Below are 22,270 nucleotides of genomic sequence, written 5' to 3'. Positions count from 1 at the left end.
ACATCCGCTTGCATGATGTTGGATGTAGGGACTAAAATGTTTCTTAAAGACACATACTCAAAAGTAACCATTTCCACATATATACATCTTGGGGGCGGGTAGGGTTAGCAATCCTTTTAGTGTGAACAGTGAGCTGGGAGGAATCTTCATGACTAGTGAGCAAAGGATGCTTCCAAATGGGGCTCTTATTGTGCAATTGCCCGGCCTCAAACACAGAATTTTAGAAGCGGTCCAGATGACAGCATCTTCCCTTTGTAACCTTCCTGTGTTTTCCCACTACCACCCTCATCTTTTTTCTTACCACAAACAATCCATTAAGAAGAGAAATATATCTGTATAATGCCCCTTGATTGGTAGTACTATTATTTATTATTTATTACATTTTTATACTGCCCAATGGCTGAGGCTCTCTGGGAAGTTCACAATTAAAACCATAAATACAAGAAGTCAGAATATAATATAAGCTATAAAAGTTTTTTAAAATGCCATATAAAACCAAAATAAGTTACAACCCATGAAAAACCTGTGTGAAAATATATGTTTTCAGCAGGCATTTAAAGGATATTATCAGTACTAGGAGCTGTCCATCTAGGAGCACACACACACACACACACACACACACACGTGCACACACACACACACACACACACACACACACACACGGGTAACCACAATCATGGAAATGGCCATTGAATGTCTGAATATACATCCCAGTTCACAGTCACTGGACTTTTCTGGGAGCTCATGTATCCATGCAAAACAGCAGAGTAAAATTCAATAATATAAACTGGCCCACGGACTTTGCTATTTTACAGCCACAATTCTATATACAATTACCTGGGAATAATTCCCATTGAACTCAGTGGGGCTTACTTCTGAGTAGAGATGAATAAGATTGCACTGCAAGTCATTGAACAATATGTGCTGGTTGAAACATCTGTAACATCCTTTAATCTAGCACTCTGCAGCTGTTGTTGACTTCTGCTCCCAATAGCCCCAGTCAGCATAGCCAATCCTGGGAACTGTAGTCTAAAACATCTGGCGGACACCAAGTTGGGGGAAGGCTGATGTATAACAATGAGCAACCCTTTTCTAAGAGGACAAGGTGGGGGGTACCATGCCTTATATATTTCATACTGCATGTGATTATTCCTCAGGTAATACTTCTAGACAACTCACTAGTTCTAACATGATGAATCAGACCGAATCAAGACTGATCTGTGGACACTGCAGGGAAGCAGATCTTGGCTAAACATTCGGATAAACTTCCTAACAGGAAGAACTGTTTGACAGTGAAACAGATTGCTTCAGATAGGGGGCTCTCCTTCACTGGAGGTATTTAAGTAGAGCATGGAGGACCATTTGACAGGGATGCTGTGGTTGCATCATCCATTTCACGTCATGCATTGAGCAGCAAGTTGGACTAGATACCCTCCAAGGACCATTCTACCTCTATGGTTTCATGGTTAATCTCTCCTGTGCTCAATAAAAATTTCTTCACAAATTCCCCCCCAGGTGGGTTGTTTCTGTCAACAAGCCAACTGAGTTGGGAATCTCATAAATATTACCCTACATTAGCTGAAAATACCATTAAAATAATGTACAGTGCGATCTTTACTCAGAAGTAAGTGCTATTGTGTTCAATAGGGTTTACTTCCAGGTAAGTATGTATAGGGTTGTAGCCTAAATTCATGTGTGTGTGTGTGTGTGTGTGTGTGTGTGCGCGTGCATATGCATGTGCATGTGTGTGTAGTAGATGTGCATGCCATAGGAACAAATCCCTTTGCTTTAAGGATTAAAAAAAAAAAAGAATGGCTGATCCGGATTGATATTTTCATAGTTATTATGATGGATTTTCATAATAGACCAAAGAAAGCACAGATGCAACATAAAATACAGAGACGTTGTGCAATTTAATATGGAATATATAGAAAACCTTTAAATCTTGCTGAGAACCTCCCTCTGCCTTTGAACCCCTTTTCTCCATCTCCTCATGCCCATCTTCCCCAATCTGAAAAGAACCTAACCTGCCGTATTTTTAGCACATATAATTGCAGTAAGACACCCCTTTGTATTACTTTAGGTGTGAGATTGGAACTGTGTTGACATTTGCACAGGAGCAGTTTTAAGTAGTCTTTTCCCACTGAGTTTTCAGTCACTTTATATATTTTGAAGCATAGGACATAGATAACATGTTAGCCAACAAGAACTAGAAAGGGAAGCATAGGGGGGAGGGGCACACAAGCTCGTTCCCAAATTTCCCAACTCCTTTCATACATAAACATGCTTAAAATGTGGAGAGAGCCAGTTTTCTACATTCAGCAGGCCTTACAGTTATATCACTGGTGAAATATTCATGTCCTTCAGAGTAAGGAGGATGAAAATTAATTCCACACACACACACACACACACACACACACACACACACAAAGCTCTGGTAAGGTTGTGTTAATTGATCCCCCATTATTCTGGTGTTGCATCTACTGATGTAACAAAAATCAGAGGCTGGTGGCTCTGATTCTGGTGGTGCTGTGAATGCATTCTGGGTTTTAGTCAGAACTAACCAGAACTCTAAAGGAGCTATTCAAGGTCCTGAATCCTATCTCCAAAACAAGTTCAGCACTTTGGACAGATCTTTTAGAGTTCTGGCTGGTTTTGACTGAATGCCAGAATGGATTCACAGCCCCACCGAAATCGGAAGCACCCAGACTCCAGTCCACCCCCCCCGCCGCCGCCCACCATGTTTGCATTCATTGATTTTTAACTATTCGTTCCTTTCAGGATGGGTGGGGGCAACTTGTGGTTTGGGCCTACTATCATCCCTAGCCGGCGTAGCTAATGGTGCGGGGAGCTGTAAGCCAAACAGTCGCGAGGGCCACAAGTCACCCACCCTTGAGCTGGAGCATGAGTCACGACGCCAGCCCGTCACCTGCTACTAGGCCGGAGTCCCGGATGGCTCCCCCACCTCCATGGAAAGGGGGCAGCGCACGGCTGCTCTAGAGGCCGCCAGAAAACGCGCAGCTGCAACCAGAGAGACGCAGACGAGCGCGGCAGCGGCGGCCTGCCCAGTCACCCGGGCAGCGGCGTGGCCGGCGGCACGAGGCAGCCCAGCGCGAGCGCCGAAGGCCGCAGAGCGCCGAGGCAGGGGCGCGCGCGCGCACGTCCCCATTGGTCCCCGGGCTCCCCCGCCTCCGCCTGACGCCGAGCGTGCCGTTTAAATGCCTCCCGGCTGGCGCCCACCGCGCCTGTTTGTCCTGAGCTCGTTTGCTGGAATTTGACTGCTGGCAAGGAAAGCGACGGCGAGCGGGACCCGGCCCGGCGGAGGAGGGGAAGGGAAAGCTCAAGTCTCTCAAAAGCAGTTTCCATCCTCTCCGCCGCTCCATTGCTCAAGTGGCTCAAGCGCCCTGCCGGGGAAGGTCCATGAAAAAGCCGCCCCCTCCCTTGGCATAGCCAGACTTGATGCGCCTCCACTCCATGAGTCCCAGCTGCCTTTAGCCATGAGCTGTTTGGATGTTATGTACCAAGTCTATGGTCCTCCCCAGCCTTACTTTGCAGCAGCCTATAGTCCTTACCACCAGGTAAGGGGGCGGACGGTGTTACCTTGATGGGGAGGGAGGGGGAGCGGGAGGCAGGCATGCCGCGTGCACGAGACGCCGAGCAGTGTCTTTTCAATACCGGATTCCTCAAACCGGCGGGGCTGGGCATTGCATTGCGAAAGCGTGTCTTTGGCAAGCGCAGCATCCCAAGCTTGGCACAATTATACGCTGATGATGACTAATTAACGCAGCCGGCGGGTTCTTTTTCTCCCTCCCCGTGGGATCGCGGAGATGGATGGTTGAGCTAAACTTCTCGCATCACATTTTCGGCCCCTCCCGAGGCGAAATGGACCCCAGGGCTCCGTTAGGTTGAAATGCGAATGGATTGCAAACCGCCCACCCCTTGACTTGCAGGGGCGCGAATTAACGGGAGATTCCGTTGAACTGGGGTTATGAGTCATCCTGATGGGAAATAGGTGGCTCGATTCCGAGTTCGGTTTCTTTTCTTTCTCCTCCTCTTCCTCTTCTTCTTCGTGTCAAACATATTCTTGATAGGCTATCTGTAAATTACTATGAATGGGCAGGGAGGATTTTGTTGCCGGACTAATCCTGCACACAAATTGTAGTTCAATCCTATAAAAGAAGAAAGCCCCACTAAATCCAGTGGGAAACAATTCTAGTAAAGTTTGTTATGATTGCAGCCTTGGTCGCTGAAATCCCATTGACATCAATGGAATTTAAGCAGGTGAACTGTTAAGCAGGATTACAGCCCTCCAAAATGATGAAGCTTTAATCAAATTGTAACAGTAGTTGTAACAATATTTCAACCATCAACTCAATGCGTGATTTTCATTCAGCAGCTATTCTCTCATCTTCAGCCACCCCCTCATCTTTACCTGTAATATAGAGGTAATAACACTGGCCTTCCTTACAGAGATGTTGAAAGGATTGCTGTAATATTTGGTAAATCCCTTTGAACTTGAAATACACTGTATGAATGCTAAGTGTGGTAACGATGACTTAAAGGGGGGGGAAGTCAAATTGTCCCCATAATTTATTTATTTATTACATTTTTATACCTCCCAATAGCCGAAGCTCTCTGGGCGATTCATTTTCGTCCTCAATGGCCTGTTGTGTTTCTCGCTGAGCTGTGTTTTTCTTTCTCATGCTTAATTTCCAAGAGATTGGACAAAGCTGGCAGAGAACACTGGTCAGCACTTCATCTTAGGAAAGTTCAAAACTCTTGACTTGAAATTGGCACAATGTTTCAGTCCCGTCGGACAAATGGAGAAGACCTACCTGATGCTAGCTCCTGCCCCCTCCCCCGCATCTATGTTTGTTTTTTCAAATAAGAAAACCAACAAGTTTTCACTTCCCGAAAAAGCGTTATGATCTGAAGTGGATCCTGCGCTGAACATGCCTCTTTTTAGGTGTTTTATTGCTGGCCTGGAAATAAATTTTGGGTAGCTCTTGGGTAGGCCAGATATTAGTATGATAAAGATGGTGATTAATTATTATTGACCAAGTGGCATTTTGGCAAAGTACAACAAACAAAACATGCAATCCGACAATGTTTACACCACAATCCTACACATGTCTACTCAGAAGTAAATCTCATTGAGTTCAAGGGGACTTACTTCCAGGACTGTGTGTTAAGAATTGTATCTCCAGTTCCATATAAAGCCTGTCCTGTAAAGGCTTTTATAAATTCGGTTGATAAACTGTTTGCGCAGGACAAAATAGGAGTTTAGTTTAAAGAAAACTGCACCTGTTCACCAGCTTTTCTGCATTAACGAAAGAATTGCAAAAAAGGTTATTCTGACCATTTCTCTTTCCATCTTCCGTGGCTGTCTTAAATTCGAAGGGATTAAACCTCAAATCCGCCATTTGTTTCCCAATAAATAGATCTAGACTGCGATGTTAGGCTCTGCAAATCAGGGTCTACTAAGTAAGTCCTATACCTACTTACTTGGGAGTAAGGATTATTATTTATTTCTGAGTAGAGATACAGAAAACTGTTCTGTAAGCCATTTAGCAGAAAGTAAGAATTTTATGTTGAAATTTTCGGAAGTGTCTTTCAAACCAATCTACATTCCTCCATTAAAGGAAGTGTGAGATAGTATGTTTCTTCCTTCCTTGTTCCTTCTTTCCGTCTTAAATGTATCCTTAACTATTCTTCCCTCTCCCCTGTATGGAGAGAGCTATAATTCTAATTCTTAATTTTCACTCCTTCTTGGATCTTGCTGCACAGCGGACATGTAGGTTCCTTACAATGCAGTCCTTTGCATCTCTACTGAGAAGTCCTATTAAATTCAATGGGGGTAATTTTCCAGTAAGTATATGCAGGATTGAAGCCACAATCTAGGACTTTGTACTGTGCAGACTCTGTGCTTGAATGGCACCTGTTATTTGAACCTCATTAGAAATAATTAATAAATTAGGTTGACCTAATTAGGCTGACCTAATTTTATTTCTACTGGTTTGCTGTTCAATGTCTGTATTGAAACCTAACATTTCTGATTCACCCTCCGGAGACTCCAACATTGTCATAAGTTTAATAATAATTTTAAAAATTATAATATTAATAATTATATTAATAACAATAACAGAACCCTGCTCCAGTGAGCTTACAACCTAAAATTCTACAGGGTTGCTGTGAAAGAATATGGGTTCCGTCCAATTATTCAGTCTTTTGCTGCAATTTCAGTGGTGGGGTTTATTTAGTCAGAAAGGGAAACTAACTCACGGCCTTCCGTGTTGATAATAATTGATTGAATAGCTGATGCTTTCGTCTCCTGCAATGGGACCCCTGACTTCAGATCTGCTGCCCATTGTCAGAGCCAACCGTGAGTCAGAATAGCTTCCCGCATAGCTCTCGTAAGAACTTAAGAAAAGCCAGACTCGTGTTCCCCAGTATACTGCCTCTGTTCCTGGAGGTACTAAACAGCCATCCTGATTAGGAGCCACCCTGCATGAATTGTTTAATCCCCTTTTGAACCCATCTAAGTTGCCATCTTGCTTTATTCTTGAGATGGCAACGTAGGAGAAGCTGATTTGTTTATTTGTTTATTTAGACTGGCTTGTTTGCCTTCTCTCTCGTTCTCGTCCTCTGCACCGAGGCCCCAACTTAGAGCAGCTTCCTGGTACTCTCAGGATCTTAACGCTGGATCCAAATCCAGTTATTCGTTTCACCCTTCAGTGGCAGCCGCAGCAGCAGCTGAGAGACACGGCAGCGGTAAAGTGGAAAACATTCCGCAGACTTTCGAGAGAGCTCTCCTTTGCGCTCCTTCCCTTTCTTTCTCTCTAAATCTAGGGAAGATAATCGGATCCTGTCGAAAATGCCTCTCTCCCTCTGCTTACCAAGGGGATGCTTTTTCCCACCCAAAATGTTGGGAGCAGCCAGGTGTGTGTGTGTGTGTGTGAGAGAGAGAGAGAGAGAGAGTTTCTCTTCTCCAGTTTTCCCCGCACCGCCCCTTCCCAACTATAATCGGAAAGCATTCTTTGGATTGGGCCAAATGTTGTAAACACACATTCTGGTGACTTCATCACGCCCACCTCGTGGAACTTGAATGCTGCAGAAGTGGCGGCACTGTCTCGTCATTCCCCAGTACTTAATTTAAAACGGGAAAAGAAAACCAGGCTGGAACCCTATGGAACTCAATGGCCGCTACGGCCGCCTCCCGCCAGAAAGAGCCTTAAGCTGTAATTCTGCTCCCTTAAAATCAATGTGTGTTTTGCCATTCATTTCTGGAAGAAGTCAACGCACCAGAAGATCTTACTTTCTTGGTTTTGAAGATTGACTGGCGCATTTGGTCCAAGGGCTCCCATGAAAACTGAGGATTCCCCCCCCCCCATTAATTTACCCTTATGTCAATCTCTAAAGCAGGGGTGGGCAGAAGGTAGATCTCGTTCTGCCAGTAGATCTCGGGGTAATAGATCTGCAAGGCTTTCTGACTCCCAATGGTTTAACAGTAGTAGCAGCAGCAGCTGAATTTTACTACTGAAATAAAGAAACCTTCGTGGATTTTTGTGTCGAGAAAGGTCGTGAACTCCATTCAGTTCTGGTCCTCAAAACAAATTCCTGGACTCATAATTAATTCGAAGTGTATGTCTTTTGGCACAAGGCTTGAGCTGGTGGATCTGGGTGGGATCTATTCAACAACAACAATACCCAAAGTGGACCCTGCAAGCCTGAAGTCTGCCCAGCGCTGCTCTAAAGTACAGCAGTCCTTTTAAACATTTTAAAGTGCAAAGTACTTTATGTTCGTCTTCATATTTTCCCTTGTATCTGAGCACTTCATCTGATAACTCTAACTCCAGTTATCTTTAGATAATAATAATCAAATTCCTTCACTTACTTTATTTTATCATTTATTTGTGGCATTTATATACCACTGAATATAATGCAATCTCTCAGTGTTTCACAATATTACTTTAGTTTTTCTTGAGTGGCCGCTGCCGTCTTATGGGGAAGGGACCCTAGCTCAGTTGTAGTGCGTATGTTTTGCATGGAGGTCCCAGCATCTCCAAGAAAGGCTAGAAAAACTCCTGCCTGAAATCCCTAGAGAGTCGCTGCCAGTCAGTGTCAAACAATACTGGGCTCGATGGACCAAGGGTCTGACTCTGAATAGGAAGGAAACTTCCTATTCCCAATATCCCTGGCAAAGATGCCTATTCAAATACTCTTCAACACCCCCCCTTTTGCAAAATATGGGTTGGAGGGGAGGGGGGAGTGATTCCCAGATCTGAAGGGTTTTCTTTATCCTGCCCAGCTGCTTCCCAACCCCCATCAATGGCATCCCTGCCTTTTCGGTACCACAGTATGTATAGGCTTCCTGGGCTAACTAGCCACAGCTCCAAACATTTTGCGGCCACGCTAGATGTGGGGTGGGGGCAGCAGCTAATGAAGCGCGCTGGCCGAGTAGACTTAAGGAATCCAGCGCACATCGCTTGCTCTCCACCAACGTGGTGGATCTGCCTGGAATTGATGCTCGCAGTCTGTTTGAATAGGAAGGGAAAGGGCTCGCTCTGGTCCAGAGAAGCGAGGTGCAATACACAAGCCTCTTGCTAAACTAGAGCTCTTAGGCAAAGGAAGCCCATTCGAGTGGAGTTTCTCGTTTCGTGGATCGGTAGATTCGTATGACTGCTGCAACACAAAAACAGATTATATGTCCCAAGTTCTCCCTTTGAAAATCAAAGCTTGCAAGATATGGCTAGTCCGTGTGTGTGTGTGTGTGTATGTGTGTCTGTTTGTTGTGTTCACACATGCTCCGTCCACCCCTCAATAATGAATTCATCACGCCATGACCTCCACATGTAAACGAGCCAGCACGGAGTAGACATCCCCAGACAGTCCCAAGGAGAGGGATTGTGTGCTAGTCTGCCCAGCTATCCAAAGAGTCCGAAGGCATCTTAAAGACTGACCAAAGATCTAATGCCAGAGCAGGATCGCCGTGTTAGTCTATCGCATAAAAACAGCCCAGAGTGCAGACCGCAGAAAAGAACATTAAAAATTACAAACGTATTCTGCCTCCTCTCCTCTCCCCCACCCCAAAACACCTGTAAGAATAACAATAAATTGTACTATGTTTATTGACCTTTGCTCTGGATTTCTTTAAGCCTGACTTTTTTTTCAGACACACCCACAGGATCCATGCTTTTCTAACCTTGAAGTCACTTCATCAGATGCAGAGAATAGTCTTTCAATTGGTGGATTTATGCAAAAAAGTGCATTGATTATTATTACTGTTGTTGTTGTTATTACTATTACTACTACACCACACGGAGGCTACAAAGCAGAACTCTCATAAGGGCTCTCACTGCTTTGAAAAACACAACGCTTTGCAGAGTTCGTAGTTCACATGTTCACTCTCAGTACGGGAAGAGAGGGCCATGGTGCATGATGTGTGAATCGGCCCTGACTGTCTTTTGCTCTCCTCCGCAGAAACTCGCCTTTTACTCGAAAATGCAGGAAGCGGCCGAGAGCGCCAGCAGCGCCAGCACGAGTGGCGGCGGCGGCGGCAGCAGCAGCAGCAGCGCCAGCAGCTCCTTCTCCGGCCACGCAGCGCCCACCAGCATCAAAGAGGAGGAGTGCAGCCCTGAGAAAGAGCGCCCCCCAGAGGCCGAATACATCAACTCCAGATGCGTCTTGTTTACCTACTTCCAAGGGGACATCAGCGCCGTGGTGGACGAGCACTTCAGCCGGGCCCTCAGCCAGCCAAGCAGCTACTCGCCCAGCAGCGCCAGCGCCAAGGCTGCCACTAGGAGCACCAGCTCTTGGAGAGGTGAGCTGATACCCCCCCCTCTCTCCACCATGTTGGATCCTCCAGAAGTTCTCTCTCCATGCACACCCTAGCAAACCATTGTTTTTGGCAGGCTTCCCCAACCTCCAGGTATGTTCGACTACAACTCCCATGGCCATGCTGGCTAGGGGATGATGGGATTGTAGTCCAACACATCTGGGGAGCCCCAGGTTCGGGAAGCCTTTTTTATGCCTCCCCACCCTCCCAGCAAGGAGTTGAATTTCTGTGGGGCAGGTCAGGGGGGGGGAAGCCAAAATTCCATTTCATGCATGATGCTAAAGGTGCTGCCCCACTATTGCTGCCACTGGTGGGGTGATGTTATTGATGAGACAGAGCTCAGGGAAGATAAATCAGATGTGCATCCTAATGTCCATGGGTTGTGTGACCCAGTTGAAGCCTCACCAGTGGAAGTTTTCCCACGTCCGTCTTTGACAGCCTTGCTCATCCATGTATGTGTAGTTGCCAGTTCCAGAAGGGGAGACCCATGTTACTGTGTTGCAGCAAAAACAACAAAGAATCTTGTGGCACCTCGAAGAGAAACAAATGAAGGTGTCACAGATCTTGTTGTTTATGCCTAAGTGGCAGGGACTTGAATGCTTTGAAAGAAGGGGGATTTGCTAGAACTTGAATGTGCTATTTGCTTGTGAATAGACAGGCTTCTTATTTCTGCAGAACTGACCTTGCCAGCTGGGGGAATGTAGAGCGATGGGGATAGAACTGCAATTCCCATAATCTCCAGCTGGCATGGCCATGCTGGCTGGGAATAATGGGAGTTGCATTTCAACACATTTGGAGGGCACCCAATTGGGGAAGGTTGCTCTATATCAACAGCGTGTCCATTTACGCGGTGATAAAAAGGGCTTCTACAATCACTGGTGAAAATCTCTTTCTCTCCCTCAACTAGGAGGGGAGCTATGACAAATTAAACTCTACTATAGATTCTGATCTCTGGAGTTTGTTTTGAGTACCAGAACTAAACACAGCTCTGCCTTTCCACACAAAACCCAACTCTTGATAATCCTCTCCCCCCCCCACCCCTGCCCCAAAGCTTTCTTCATTGCCATGATGCATTTTAGGGCTTAGGGCAACTCACTTTGTTGCTGTTGTTGTTAAATAATTGGGAGTTAGGAATCCTTGCCAGATCTGTCTTCTGCCTACCCCGTTCTACATTTACTTACCGAGGTATACAATGAGACTTCATTTTGAATAAACATGTTTAAGATTTGGGCTGTCAGGAGATTAAAATAATCCATATAAAACATCCATTACACAGACCCATTTTCATGTTTCTAGAAATGTGATATGACTTTGCTCCAAAACAGTGCGGAAACGAGGCATTGAGCCACAGAAACGTGCCAATGCCAAATCCCAAACATTGCACAGAGGTTTCCTTAATTAAAGTAATGGGCATGACAGAGCGAAAAACGAGACACTTCTTACGGAAGTATGCCACTGAAAGCTGGTTGCAGAGGAGAGCCATTGGGGTCAGCCGCTGTGGGGAAGGAGCTTGCAAGAGTCAGACATTTCGCTGGTCTAATCCTGCAGGGGTCTTACGTATTTAAATCTCTTCCCCTGAAATCTGTGGGAGGTAACAGTCCTTTATTGGATTGTGCAAAGTTAAGAACTTCAACATGTTTGTACAAAAGGAAGCTCTGTTAGGCAATTGGGACTTTGAAAGAAATATTGACTGAGTAAGGTGATACTTTTTATTCTTACATTTTCTGTAAATGGAAGTATATATCAACTTCTGGTTACTTGGAACTGATTTTTTATTTTTATTTTGTTTTTTGGCCATGTTGGCTGTAAGAAAAAAAAATCTAAAATCCATCTTTGTGTAAGACCTTTATTAGGCCAACTCAAATGTCACCCAAAAATGTGCAAGCTTTTGAAATCTCCTCTCCATGTCAGGCAGGGAGCAGTTGGCAGCAGCATCAGGGCGCTCTGCTCTTTGGCCGTTAGTTGCAGGAACATCTCACAGCTAGTTTGGGGAAACTCAACTGGGAACAACTGGAGCAAGAGACTCGATTTGGGAGGGCAGGGCTGAGGAACGACCAGGGGCGCCCTTTCGCAGTGTTTTGATCTGCAGCAATTAGCAGGTGACTCATTTATCTTCCTGCAGTGAAAATCACCACCTGTTAATTCCTGCATATCAGGCAGCTGTTAAAGGCAGAAGAGCAGAGTTTCTCTCCCCCCCCCCCCCCATGCACACTTCTTCCTGGGTTAGTTGGCAACGGCAGTCAGAAACCTATTACACGAGTTAATGCATCCTGGCATAATTTCTTTTGAAAAAATAAGAGATGAGCGGTTGAAGCGACAGGCTATTGCTTCAGCCACTCGTCTCTTGATAATCAGAACATAATTTATATACTTACCAGGGGATTGCAACACTCTGCCATACTTTCCAGAGGATAGGGACATAGGAAGCTGCAGTATTGTCGACACTGACTGGCATCAGCTCTCTGGGTTTTCAAGCAGGAATTTTTCCATCTCTTCCTTGAAATGCCAGGATCAAAACTGCTGCACAAAGCAGGGGCTCTGCCCCTAAGCTATGCAAAAGAACAGGCTCTACCCCTGAGCAAAAGCCACTTAAACCATGGCTTTAACCACGATGAACAAGGCTGTCCCCACCCCCAGAAACAGTTGGATTTATGGCAGAGTGATCAAACTTCATCCAGTTAAACTGGTGTCCTTGCCCTAAACTTTGCTTACATCAGAGTAAATCCTAGGGAATTTTGAGTAAACCGGTTTAGGACCAGATTGCACAGCTAATTGGGTCCACATCATGTTTACTTTGAAGTCATTTTCATCCTCTTCCATAGAACTTGCTCCTTAGTTTTTGTGTTTAGACTCAATGAGTTGGCAAACTGGAGTTAAAGATCGGACTTGGCTAATATATTCTTTAAACAAAAGTCATCTCTTCCCACATCCGATTTCAATTAATTTTATTTTAAAATCGAGATAGTGCCTTGCCCCTTCAACCATTTTTATTGGATGATGGTGACCACCAGAGACCTTTTAAAAATCTCTTTTTTCAAACACACACTCACTTCAGATATATGGATCTTACTCAAGACTTTGGTTTTAATCGTCTTCACAGGCAAAGTAATGAGGAATAATTTTCAGTGCAATCCCATGCCCACTTACCTGATGTAAGCTCCTTTGGTCACAAAGAGACCAAAGGATGTATAGGAACAAATAAACATGTATAGGATTGTGTTGTTAACTGCTTTCTTTAAAAAAAAATAATAAGTATTTCAAATTAGCATGCAAGAGTTCTCCCCTCTGTTTTATATTTTTGAAAAAACGTATTTGTATTCTGAAGGAAGGGAACTACATCACAACATATGAAATTTGTGTCGACCTATAAAAGACAGCCACAAATTTCAGGAAACAAACCAATTAAGACTAAAGATTGGAATCCTACACCCACTTACCTAGGAGTAAATCCCATTGAACTCAGTGAGTCTTACTACTCAGTAAACATGTATAGGTTTACTCTGTTACAATTCAAGCCACTCAGATAAGACTACTAGAAAGATCTGTGGTGAAACATGAACAGTACAATCCTAAACATGTTTACGCCATATTTATTTGGAAGGAAGTCCTAGTGCATTAAATAGGATTTATACCCACTGAGATTAGATGGCAGCCTAAATGACTGATAACACTGTGCTAAGGATCCAGACTTATTCATGCTTAGAGTAGACCCACTGAAATAAATGAGACCTAAGTTGGTCATGAGTAACTTAAGTCTTATTGATTTCATTAGGTCTACTCTAAGCATTACTACATCTGTATCCAGCCAATTTTGTATAGGCATTACTCTCAAGTAAATGTGTTTTGATGAGGATTTGACTCCAAACAGTTTCCCTGTTCTGGAGATACAGGCTGCTAATATTATGGGGTGTGATGGCAATCCTCTGATATAGTTTCTGCTAAACGAACCAGTGCAATTTATATATTTACTATATTTCTTTCCTGCCCTGTAGTAATACTTTCAACAAAAAAGAAAGCCCATACACATATATTTAGACACATACTGTGCAATCCTATGCATGTCTACTTAGATGTAAGTTCCATTGAGATAAATGGTGTTTACTACCTATACCCACCTACCACTAACCAGGTAAGTGGGTATAGGATTGCAACAGTAGGGGCTGTCTCCAGTGTTAGTCTAACTCAAGTCCCATTCATTTCAATGGGTCTGATCTAAGCAGGACTACCACTGGCTACAACCACTGTGTAGACGCGCCTGGAAAACCTGGGCTAATTGGACACGTTTCAGCCTTGGTGCAGAGAACTTTCCATCTAGTTTTAATTCGTATAAAACTTGAACCATGCAGGACGTGCAGAAGGGTGGGGTGGGAAATTGTTGATGCTGCTCAATCAGTTCCCCCTTCCATCTGCTGTGGGGAGAGGTCTTAAGAAGAGTCTGCAACCAGCTCACTTGCTCCAGAGAAATTCCAGGGAAGACCCATTGACTCTTGAGATGCTTGGAAGGGTGGCAGACCAGAGCTCCCAAAGTAGCTTGGCAGAGCTGGGTCAGCCCTACCATTAGGCACAGTGAGGCAGCCGATTTGGAACAAAAAATATTCGTTGTTTAGGGGGGAATCCTACAACTCTGCTGGCTAGGGAATGCTGGGAGTTGTAGGACATTTTTTTCTGACTAAACATGCATAGAGTTGCACCCTTAATGTTTTAATTTTAATTTTACTGCCAGGGAAAGAGGGAGATGCTGGTAACAGTTCTTGCCTCAGGTGCCAAAATAGCTGGACAGCCTTAGGTCCTGCACACCTTGATTTTTGGAGGTGGGGGCAGAAGAGTGCCATTTCCTGCTCTGCCTCAGACAGCAAAACCTCTGAGCCAGCCATGACAACCAAAATGGGTTCTATCCAATGTTAGTCCTATTTAAAGAAGACCCATTGAAATGTACTTATGGTAACATTAGATACCACCCCTGGCTGCAATCCTAGACTTTTACCTGGAGGGAGTCCCATTAGACTGGCTAGGGCTTACTTCTGAGTAGACATGTTGAGGATTGTACAGTATCCTGTGCAGGTTTTTCCCTCAGAAGTAAGTTCCACAGCGTTCAACGTTGCTCATTCCTTTGTGAACATGCATATAGGGAGTGCGGCTTTTTTCCCCACCAGCATTTGGGTAGGAAAGCCCTTCCGCTGGCTTCTTAGCAGCTGTGCAGGGCAGGTGAAGGTCCTATTGGATCCAGGTTTTAAGAAAAAAATCTCACCTGAGAAATACTTTGGATCCGATGATCATGCATGTACAGCTTGTGCTAAAATCTACACAATTTCAGTGTGTAAGGAGTAACTGCAGGGATTTGACAATGGCATTAGTTATATAATCTGATTTTATCTGGGTTTACTCAGAAACAGATCCCGCCATAACTTACATATTTCCTTGCACAGGACTGGTGCCATATTCAAAGCTTATCCAACTTAGCTGACTTCTACCTACTTACCCTGGAGTAAGCCCCATTGAACGTCTGAGCAGACGTATGTATAGGATTCCGCTGTGTGACTGACTTCTGCTGAATTATTTTAGGAGGATTCTGCCTAGGCCAAAGGGGCCTCCAGGTCTCTTGGCAAGCGATGTCAAGGAAAGAGTCTTCGAAAGATGGCTTGAAGTCGTTTCCCCACTCTGGATGAACATTGCAAAAAGAATGGCCATGCTGTGGGGCATGTGAGAAGTGCCTTTCCTTCATGTAATGACAGGGATCTAGCAATGGGGGGCAGGGAAGCCTCTTGTCTGGTTTGAGAGCTGTTTCCCACCCCCTTCTTTAAGTGTTACAGTTGTCTCACAAAATGCTCATTAATACTGCAGTAGTTCATTGTGAATAGACAGGTGCCTTCTTTGTTTCACCCTGCACATATAATTCAGACTCTCTTTTAAATCTGCCAATTATACCTGGTGGCACATGCACCATAGTTACAGGGGGATCCTATACATATCCTTTATTGATTGATTTCATTTCTTTTTTATCCCACCATTCCTCACAAAGAGCCCAGGGGAACTAACAACCAATGTAAAACACAATACGTCACATAAACAGCATTAAAAACATCTCTCCCTCTCACAATAAAACCATACAATATACTCACTCAGTAGTCAGTCAGTCTAATTTAGTTCTGGGGGTGGGGGGTTACTCCCAGGTAAGAAAGTATAGGATTGCAACTTTACTCATTCCCTTTCTCATAGTAGCCCTAGAACCTAGTTCTGGGAGAATAGCTGGTGGAATCACAGTCCCGTGATTATTTGTGAGAGATGCCATGATGGTTAAGGGCACAATCCTTCCTATGCATGTTTAGACAGTATACCCTAGCCAGCATGGATGGATGACGTAAGCTGTTAGTTTTTAAAACTGTTTAGGGTTGTAGGGCTTTTTTCTGTCTAGTTATGCATTGACACACACACACGCACACACACACACACACACACACACACACACAAACACACAAGATATGAATAGCTATCTGTCATCCAGCTACTGCCTTCTATTTAAAGCATTTTGGCTGAGATCTTCCAAAAATCTACAGGCCAAAATAGTCTTACTTACCAGGAAGTAGGTGTAGCATCTCTCCAGCTTTAATATGATCTTACAGAAAAGCAGCTTAAGCTTTAGGGACTAACTTTTCAGCACAATTTTAATTTTAATTTTCAAGCTCAGCCTTTGAACTATTAAACTGTTGTTGATTTCATTGTCACATTTTTTTAATCTGCTTTTTAAAGTTGGTGCTTGAATATTTAAGGTGAAGAATAGTGGAAATGTTTAAATAAATAAATCATGATGAAGATGGGAATAGCACTGATTTGATAATGGATTATTATTTGAGATGAAAACTGTGGACTTTATGTGGGTTTTGCTGTGTGCAGATACTTGTGGCTTGTGTGTTAAGGCTTGGACATTAAAAAGTTAAATTCCCACTCAGCTATAAAGCTCACTGGGTCACCTTGGAGCAAAGCAACCTTTCAGCTTAACCTTTTGGGTGGGATTCTTCTGAGGAATAAATGTCACACGCACACAACCCAATGCTATCCTCAATTCCCTGCAAAAGGATGGATACATGTATAACAAAAATAAGCTACGGCGACTACACCTTTGATTATATCTTGAAGGGATCTCCTTGAGAATCTCAGATTGGGTTCTGTGAGATTCTACAGCAGGATGATCTTTTGGGATTGGGCATCTATTTTGTTTGTTTGTTTTGATAAGTTACTGTGATTCACCTCAAGGTCCATTGGCAACAGCTCATATTTTCTGTTTGAGTCATAATCACATGTCCTGCAGCAAGCAGATTTACTAGTGATCTCTTTGAGAATCATGGGTTGCCCTCCATGTGAACCTGTAGTAAAATAATTTCTTCATGAATTACTGCTGAGCATTACTGTTCAGATCCTAAAATTTTAGGGTTCTTTAGTAGACTACCTCTTGAAGAAGATTGGGCTGAATTATAGGGTTGAATAAGGGTGTGGGGGGGGGGTGTTTTCAAATGATGCAAATAATGGTCTTTAGCTGATAAAGTGCCAGGTCATTTTCACTCATGACACTAAAAATGCTCATTCAGGTTCTTCTCATGTTCTTTGTGCCAATGCTGCTAATGTGGGATAGAATACGAAAGTGAAATCAAATTATATTGTAGTCAATGTAGATATTTACATTTGTGTTATAGTTTGATTTAGATCTCACATTTAGATCTCACAATGTTTTAAGAGTAGAGATTCCTTGAAAATTCCATCATTTCACCATACTCTGAAAAAAGGCACCTGTTTCTGTTTCCATGCAAGTTCTGAAAATAACCATTCAGCAGTTTTTCAGCATGATTCAGTCTGAATGGAGAAAACTCAACTCTGAGGTTGTTAAAAAGCCAAAATTATCCATTTTAAAACAGAATGCACATTCTAGGTCATGCTACTAAAAGCAAATTTGAACCTCTCTGTCACAATTTTGTGTGTATTTTTTTACTGTTCTTAACAGTAAGACCCAGTAAAATTCACACTGTAAAAAAGAAATCAGAAGACACTGTAAAATTCACACATTCAAGTTAGAGGTGCTGAAAATGCAAAATATTTACTTTGGCATCATGACATAGGGCTTTATAATTCAAGGGATAATCTCTGGTGACCAGATTTCTGTTCTGAATGTGAATCAGTAATGGAGAGACCATCTGTCTGAGGACTGTTGTGTGGGGAGACAATCTTGGGAACAGAGTAGAAGAAGGATATTAACTTAAAGTACATGGCTGAGTTCATATAAATCAATGGTGGACTGAAGGTAGATCTCCAGACTTCAACTCGCAGAAGCCCTTACCCGCATGGCCAATGGTCAGGAATGCTGGGAGTTGAAGCCCAAAACATCTGGATATCCACTTTCTGCCAACCCCTGATATAAATAACCTAGAGTAATGACATGAATAAATTGACATCCTTCTAATGGTTTCTTCTCTACCCCCTTTGTTCAGATGGATCATTCCCCATGAGTCAACGCAGCTTCCCACCCTCCTTCTGGAACAGCACATACCAGTCCTCGTCGGTGCCTGCCTCCCTGGGCAGCCCGCTAGCAGCTGCCACCCACAGTGAACTGCCCTTTGCCACTGCGGACCCTTATTCTCCAGGCTCGCTGCACAGCCACCTCCACCAGGGTGGCCCAGAGCCCTGGCACCCTGGCCACCACCACCATCATCACCACCACCACCACCCATACATTGGCACACAGAGCTCCGCCTATCCCCGGCCCACCACAGTGCACGAGGTCTACGGCCCGCACTTTGACCCTCGCTACGGCTCGCTGCTGGTGCCTGCTGCTTCGGTGCGCCCCCACCGCCTCACGCCTGCCTCCGTACCCACACCTGTCAGCCCTCCATGCGAGCTGGGCAAGAGTGAGCCCGCCACTTCAGCGTGGACAACGCCAGCACCTTTTGTCAGTTCGGCAGGAGAGATGGCACAGAGCTTAGGCCTCAATGTGGACACAGGTAAGGGCTGGCAGACAACTCTTTCTCTTTCTGTCTGTCCCTTCCCTCACATCCTGAACAACCAGGGGTGTCATGGTAAATTTGGAAGTTCAGGTGCTCATCATGGAAGACTCATGCCCCTAAGGAGAGACCAAAATTGCTGGCTGCTGAGTTGAGCCATACCATCAAACCATTTGCTAGGAGTAGGTCTCTTGTAAAGCTAATGGATCTTAAATGCCAATTTGAGAACAAGCCACTCCAAAATATTTCACATTACAACAAGGAGTGATATTTTGTTGCTGGGGAAATCCATTTCCCCTCAGCTACTGCAAGAATTGCAGCTAAACTCAGAGGGAACAGGAAATGCTGAGGGGAGTGACATCAGCATCCCTACTAATAAAAATATGCTGGTGGTGTATCCCTGTGAGCCTTGACTCCACTACACCACTGCGAACAACCCCTGTTGTTCATTGTTGTTGTTGTTTTACATTGGAATAGGTAAGTAGAAAAGGGAAAATGTGCAGTAAGGCATCCTTCCCACGAAAATAATAGGATGTTCAGAACCCATTTCCTGCACCACTGAACGCTAAGTTAAGTGTTACTACAGGAGAAGACTGCACTCCATGTTCCTTTCTCTCTTCTTCCCAGTAACATGTCACAGTTTTTTGTTATATTATGTCATGGCTTTGTGACATAACCATTTCCTCTCGCTGACCTCACAGAATTGGCTGTCTATGATGGGGCCAGGGAAATGCACGTCATGATGGCCTCATGTCAGGCATTGGATCATACGTGTTACTAGGAAGAGAGCAGAAACAGACATAGAGTAGCAGCCGCAGTTTGGGAGGGGAGGGATTGTAACTTTTCAATGCATACATTGGAAGGAGTTTCATTTTCAAAAAATGAAAATCCATATTGGGGTAATACCTTTATTAGGCAAAGTCAGTGGTACATCACAAAAAATGTACAAGCTTTTGAGATCTCAAGATCTGTTCATCAGGCAAGATGCTATATAAAAAGCCTGGAGGAGAATAGGAGGGGGTGGGAAAGGCTGAATGATGTTGAACTAATGAAGTCTGCATGGCCAGAGTCTTAAGATGAAATGGGGTGGGGGCAGGTTGCAGACATTCAAATTAAGCCCTACCAGGTGAAGTGTTGCTTTCAGGTTGCATCTAGAACTTCCGGTGGGACTGCTGGAACAATAAAAAAACTAACAATGTTGATCCATCCTTTAGGTGAGACACATGGATTCCTTGGTATGTGAAAAACAGAAGGAGAGAGAAAATAGACAGTTTTTCTATTAACAAAGCTGGGGATGCAAGGAAGGATTTCAGGGTGCACTATCACTAACGCAAACCAACCCTTGCACAACATCAATGTCACTTGCTAGTGCAATGAGTTTCCCAGGAAACCCATCGGGCCAGCAAGTTGTATTGATGTCACACAAGCATAGATTTTCAATAGCACAATGTCAATAGCATGTGGTAATGCACTGTAAGATCCTTCCCCATCGAACTTTTCCCCAGGAAATTGTCTTTTATACTTTATCAAATTCTTGATAGCAAACTATTTTTCCTCATTAGAATGGTACTTCCCCCCACACACACCCATCTATTAGGAAAGAATTATGAGTTCTACTGTTCAAAAAGTGAAGGGTGAAACCAATTGTTTTTGTAGGAGCCTGGTTTTATATAAAACTGACTACATCTCTTGTGGATTTATTGTATTAATTCCCCAAGCAGGGATGACTCTAAGGGGGAGCAATGGGGAGTGGGTGCTCACCCTAAATATATCCTAGGGCCCTATATAGCATGAATTAAATCCTTACTCACCCCTTTGCTCTCCCAGTCTAGGTTTTCTGGAGCAGCCCTGTACTCAGGCTCTGCTGAATAATACTGTAGATTACCTTCATCCTCACAATAACCTTGTGAGACAGGGTGAGCTTTTTCCTTTGTCAGGTCTCACCATGGCAACCCCTTTCTTACATACAAGTCTGAGCCCTGGCACCGCTCCCTTGTTAGAGAAATTTGGGACTGAATTGTAAGAGCCTCTTTGAACAGATGAGGTACTAAAGGTGAGGGACGGTGACATACCTAATGGCTGAGCCAGATGACAATCCTTCTCAGGGGAAGTTATCTAGTTGGATTTGGGTTTTGCCTTCATTTTATCCTTCTTTTCAAGAACGTGCTGTGGCAGGAAAATGGTGGTTTTGCCTTTTTTCTGTCCTTACCTTACTTTATTTTATATCATTCTCCTCCTCCTCCTCCTCTCCTCCTTTTCTATTTTGTTTTATTTCCATTTCTCTCTCTCTCTTTCTCTCTGTTCTCAGGTTTGCAGCCTCAGGATAAAAGCAAGGATCTCTATTGGTTTTAGACCTGCCTTTCCACCTTCTCTTCCCCCTCCTCTAGTCAGATCTCTGCCTAAAGTAGGAACTGGTGATGACAGAGCTGAAATCGAGTCGATTTGTAACAGCTTCTGATCTTGGTTTACAGCTCGCCGTTATTCCTTCTGTGGTGGATCCCTCCTGAGCTGAGCTGCTGATTCTAAAGCTCCCCTTCCCACACACAAATGCCATCTCCTCAAACCCCGCCCCCTCACCCCCGCCCACATTGCCGTTCAGCGTCTCATGTCATATTTCAAGGACAAAGGCATGAACGTGGGAAAAGATGCTTTGACTTGGAATGTCAACCGAGACAACCATAAGCCATTGGAGGATGAAGAGAGAGCGGCTTCTCTTCCCTTGAAGGTGTAAAGCCAAACGCAGTGGCTCCGCGTACAGAGAGACCTGTGGCCAGGCCCTTCTAAAACATCGCTGACTTTAGGAAGCAAAAGATTTTTACTTTTTTTACTGGATGATGATGGCATAAACCTTTTTTTGTTGATTGGCATTTTTTAAAACAGCAACAACAACATGCAACTGTTTGAAAGCAGCATGGGAAGATATTTGGACCTTGTGAATGAGATTTTTGTCCTTTACACTGTAGAAACAGCGAGAGGAATTCTAAACTCCTAAGCACGTTTGGGACTTTGTAAGGAAAAAAGAAAAGAAAAATATGGACAGATCTTTCAGACTTCAGTGTGGTGATGAGTGGCAAGTGACTAGTGTGGGCCACCTGCCTCCAGGCTTACACAAATGCAGCTGTTCACGAGACAACTGTTCCGACTCCTGAAACTTGACAACCAAGGTGGCACTTCTCCGAGTTTGGCACAACAATTGCATTGGATAATACATGCATACGTACATACATACAAATGTGTATATATAAGGTTTTTATACAAGGAACGTTTTATGATGAAAGCAGAGACCCTTCCAAAAAAGAAAAGAAAACTCTTGACAGCCTTCACAAGGAACAACTGGAGCAAGCGGAGGGTGGGGGGGAGTAACTGGGTAGACAAAGGACCTCATTTAATCCAAACTCAGTCTTTTCTTTTCTTTTTGGAAGGGATATATAAGAGGTGTTTATTTGTA

General features: G+C 44.0%; 1 protein-coding gene across 2 annotated transcripts; it reads left to right on the top strand.

The window, feature by feature from the left end:
* The first annotated feature begins 3,323 nt into the window (after positions 1-3,323).
* VGLL2 (vestigial like family member 2) lies at positions 3,324-21,459 on the top strand. 2 transcript variants are annotated; one of them, XM_063124740.1, is made up of 4 exons: positions 3,324-3,578; positions 9,481-9,820; positions 18,313-18,822; positions 21,294-21,459. In XM_063124740.1, exons 1-4 carry the CDS (start codon positions 3,498-3,500, stop codon positions 21,332-21,334), a joined length of 972 nt encoding a protein of 323 aa, XP_062980810.1. In that variant the 5' UTR covers positions 3,324-3,497; the 3' UTR covers positions 21,335-21,459. The 2 variants fall into 2 exon arrangements, with proteins under 2 accessions (XP_062980810.1, XP_062980809.1); XM_063124739.1 differs by having other exon boundaries at positions 21,131-21,459.
* The last annotated feature ends 811 nt before the right edge of the window (positions 21,460-22,270 follow it).

Source organism: Elgaria multicarinata, chromosome 4 (assembly GCF_023053635.1).
Source record: "Elgaria multicarinata webbii isolate HBS135686 ecotype San Diego chromosome 4, rElgMul1.1.pri, whole genome shotgun sequence".
NCBI classification, from domain to species: domain Eukaryota; kingdom Metazoa; phylum Chordata; class Lepidosauria; order Squamata; family Anguidae; genus Elgaria; species Elgaria multicarinata.
The sequence above is the reverse complement of the archived record's forward strand: the minus strand, read 5'-3'. Positions and strand labels throughout refer to the sequence as shown.

Coding starts and splice junctions, on each gene's coding strand:
- VGLL2 (XM_063124739.1), top strand. CDS start 3,498: ATGAGCTGTTTGGATGTTATGTACCAAGTCTATGGTCCTCCCCAGCCT. Junction 3,579..9,480: donor CCTATAGTCCTTACCACCAG/GTAAGGGGGCGG, acceptor TCTCCTCCGCAG/AAACTCGCCTTTTACTCGAA. Junction 9,821..18,312: donor GAGCACCAGCTCTTGGAGAG/GTGAGCTGATAC, acceptor CCCTTTGTTCAG/ATGGATCATTCCCCATGAGT.